The sequence below is a fragment of the Lottia gigantea genome (genome assembly GCF_000327385.1).
Source record: "Lottia gigantea unplaced genomic scaffold LOTGIsca_116, whole genome shotgun sequence".
In the NCBI taxonomy this organism is placed as follows: Eukaryota; Metazoa; Mollusca; class Gastropoda; family Lottiidae; genus Lottia; species Lottia gigantea.
Window position 1 is genome coordinate 133,472 of NW_008707145.1, and position 3,521 is coordinate 136,992.

The 3,521-nt window shown below is 32.8% G+C and overlaps 1 protein-coding gene across 1 annotated transcript; it reads right to left on the minus strand.

The window, feature by feature from the left end:
- Positions 1–2,925: 2,925 nt before the first annotated feature.
- On the minus strand, positions 2,926–3,246 carry LOTGIDRAFT_137594 (hypothetical protein; the record flags this gene model as incomplete). The annotated part of the gene is made up of 1 exon (XM_009047729.1): positions 2,926–3,246. A coding segment is annotated over one exon (321 nt), but the record flags the coding sequence as incomplete, so codon positions are not given.
- Positions 3,247–3,521: the final 275 nt, after the last annotated feature.

Below are 3,521 nucleotides of genomic sequence, written 5' to 3' on the forward strand. Positions count from 1 at the left end.
CTTTTACTTTAGGTTTTAATGCATATTTATAACTAAAAATGAATTAAGCTAATACTATTATCATGTGCTTCAACTTTCTTTTTTTTTGTACCAAAAACGGACCACTAAATCAAAGATTTTGAGCATGGAAAATCGCGAAAATATTCCAAAAAATGAGAAAAAAAGCACTGATTTTCAAACTCAGGTTGGATTGAGTATTGAACCATTCTGTAGACAAAGGAATTGATACCTTGATAAAAATAGTGATTCCTGGAAGTATATTAGTATAAAATTGGTTTAAAAATCTAGAAATAATGAGTTGTTTATGAACCTACATCAACACAAGTAGAATATCAAGATTATTTTTCTACTGATACCTGTCAATACGTAGTCTATATCTCTCTATACAGTCTTTAGTCTTATAATCGATAGTCGTCTATTGGAAAAAATAATGAAGCGAAACGAATAAACAATATATATTTTGATAAGCAATGTGGATCATGTCCATATTAGTTTAGACTTTAATAAGGCAAAGTAAATGTTCATTTTTTATACCTTTCATCTCCTACGATCGAAGCCGGACAATAAACTTTGACCGATGCCTTCAAAGTATATCCCTGTGGCTAAAATATGAAGTATAGCGTCGGTCGCTCTTCAAAATAAAGCAATCTTCACTAGCATTATTCTCCGGAAAATATGAAATTTCCTTTTCAAAATATAACTGTCCAAATATATATTATAATATAAAAATACAAATTTACTTAACCTAAATATTGGCCAGTGTTGTATGAAATTTTGTCCATGTCCTCTTGGGTTATTTTCTTTATAAAAATATCATCTATTTTTGTATTTCCAATAAAAGCTTTAGGCAGATTCATATACGTATTAGTTACGTGTATTCTTCATAATAGGAGTTTTCTTCCAAATTACATTTTTTTCAGTTTTTTGAACAACTGTATAGTACCAATCTAAGTATTTTATTTTAATCATGGAAGATATTCAAGTCGAATAAGTGTCGAATTTTTAATCTTTTGTTTGCAATGGATGTTAAATAACTCATGTAGTAAAATGGAGATTTAATTTTCAAAACCAGATTAAAATTCAGGATATTTTGTTTTTCTAAATTTTAAATTTCAATCATTGCTAATGAACAGGGGTAAAAAGTAAATTTTGACATCAAAGGCGACCAAGTTAAAATGAGAAAAAAATTAACTCTATAAGAGCAATTATTAAACAATTGAAAAACAGTCAAAACCCTGTCAACAATGAGATTATTTCTAGAAAAGCCAACAAGAGGGTTAAGGAAGATGGATTAACGTTTGTAAAGCAGAGTTTATCTACATGGATTAACGTGTTAATCCACTCTCAATTTTCAAACGTTACACAATCAAGTGTAAACAAGGCGAAAACTAACTCAAAACAAGTGAGTTGGAAAAATTCAAAATAAGACAAAAGTTAAACAATTTCTATTTTTTTTATTTTTACTCTTCACTTTTTTTCAATTCATAATTTCACAGCACTTTAAAATGATTTGATTTCACATTGATAATAATTTTATATTGAAAAGTGAACACAATGAAAATATTGTGAAAGAATTGGATCTAAAAATGATAAAAACTAGGATTTCTTGTAATAATTAATAATAATATTTACAACAATATAATAATCAAAAACAAAAACAATCAGAAAACAATTGCACTAGAATCATTCATCGTCATCATCATCATTATAATAATTTAATATAAAAAATTTGAAAATATTCAGAATTTTTTACACACATTTAAGTTGAGATATGGTTCCTTTAATTAATATATAAATTTTCAAATTATCTAAAAAATTTTACCAACATTTTTCAATATTTCAACCATATCTTTGCTAATTCAAGCTTATAATAAATAGTTTGAACAAAAATAATGTTACTCACATACAATGTAAAGAATTTCCTATTATAGCCTAGCTAAGTTTGTACAACTAGACGAACCTTGTTTCACACACAATATTATAAAGGGAATGTAAGACATTATCAGTTCTTTCATTCAGTCCTATTGTAGCATACTTATGTCCATACGCAATTTCCGCAATAAGTTTGACCACTGCCCATTCTGGGGTTCCACCAGAGTTCACTCACCGATAACGTCGCTATTTCGTTCACTTTTTGAGATCATTGAAATCTGTTCACAATTTGTCATGTTCGCATCAGCGAGGCCATGTTGGTATTGAACAGGCCTGAACGTATTGACGATATTTTTCAATGTCCAAAGGTGAAAGTCCCGAAACACCCAAAGGTGAGGTAAAAGCACTAGAACCCGCTCTGGGAAAGTCAACTAGACCGGGACGTAGAGCACCCAACGACGACGGAAGCCCTAAACTAGGTAACACAGTAGCTAATGATGGTCTAAATGGGGTTGGTAATGATGATGTTGTTGGTGCTGTTGTTGATGGTGGTAATGATGTTGTTGATGTCGTTTTAGTAGAACTACCAGAACTAGATGATGTATTGCCTATTAAACTATCAATAAAAAATCCTGGTTTAGGTTGAGGGGAATTGGATTTGACTTTCTCTTTCTTTTCTTGTTGTTGTTGCTGTTGTTGTTGTTGTTGTTGTTGTTGCTGTTGTTGCTGTTGTTGCTGTTGTTGTTGTTGCTGTTGTAGCACAACTTTTTCCAATGTTTGTAATTGACTGTTGATGTAATTGGTTGTATTAATGCCCTGGAAATTGGTTTGAGGTAAACCATGTAGACTAGGATGAGAGGCGGCCTGAGCTGTTCGGTTGTAATCTCCATGTAAGAAGGGAAAATGGTGACTAAAGGGTGACATATAAGGGTATGGCATCATACCTGTACCACCACCAAAAGATAACTGTGGATTATGAGCTGTTAACAAACCATGGTGATGTAAATAAGAATCTGCTGGTGACATGAAAGCCCCATGTGGCATATCAAGATGTCGCTTATATCTCTTACGTCTTCTTAAAAAACTACCATTATCAAACATATCTTCACTGCGGGGGTCCAAACTCCAATAATTACCTTTTCCAGGATTTCCTGGTTCTCGTGGAATTTTGATAAAACAGTCATTTAGAGACAGATTGTGACGTATACTATTCTGCCATGCTGGAAATTTTTCACGGTAATATGGAAATCTGGTCATAATAAATTCACAAATACCTGATAAAGTTAATCTTTTCCTTGGCGATTGTAAAATTGACATGGTTATTAAAGCGATATATGAATATGGCGGTTTCACTATGTTATGTTTTTTCTTCATTCCGTCAGGGTCCTGTCCGTCACATTTCACCGGAGAGTCATTATTAGCACTGGAATCCAGAGATTTGTCCTTGTCCGTCACTTCTCCATCACTACCTCCATTCGGAGAGGGGATCGGAGACGGTGGTGGGGAATCCACATCCAAAGGTTCATCATCACTGCAATCATCAAATGAAGAGTCTTGAGGTAGCATCATGTCTGAATTTGAACACATATCCTCTCGGTATGTATCAGTAGGAGATAAGAGGCTGGAACCCGGTGGTGATGCCGTCATCT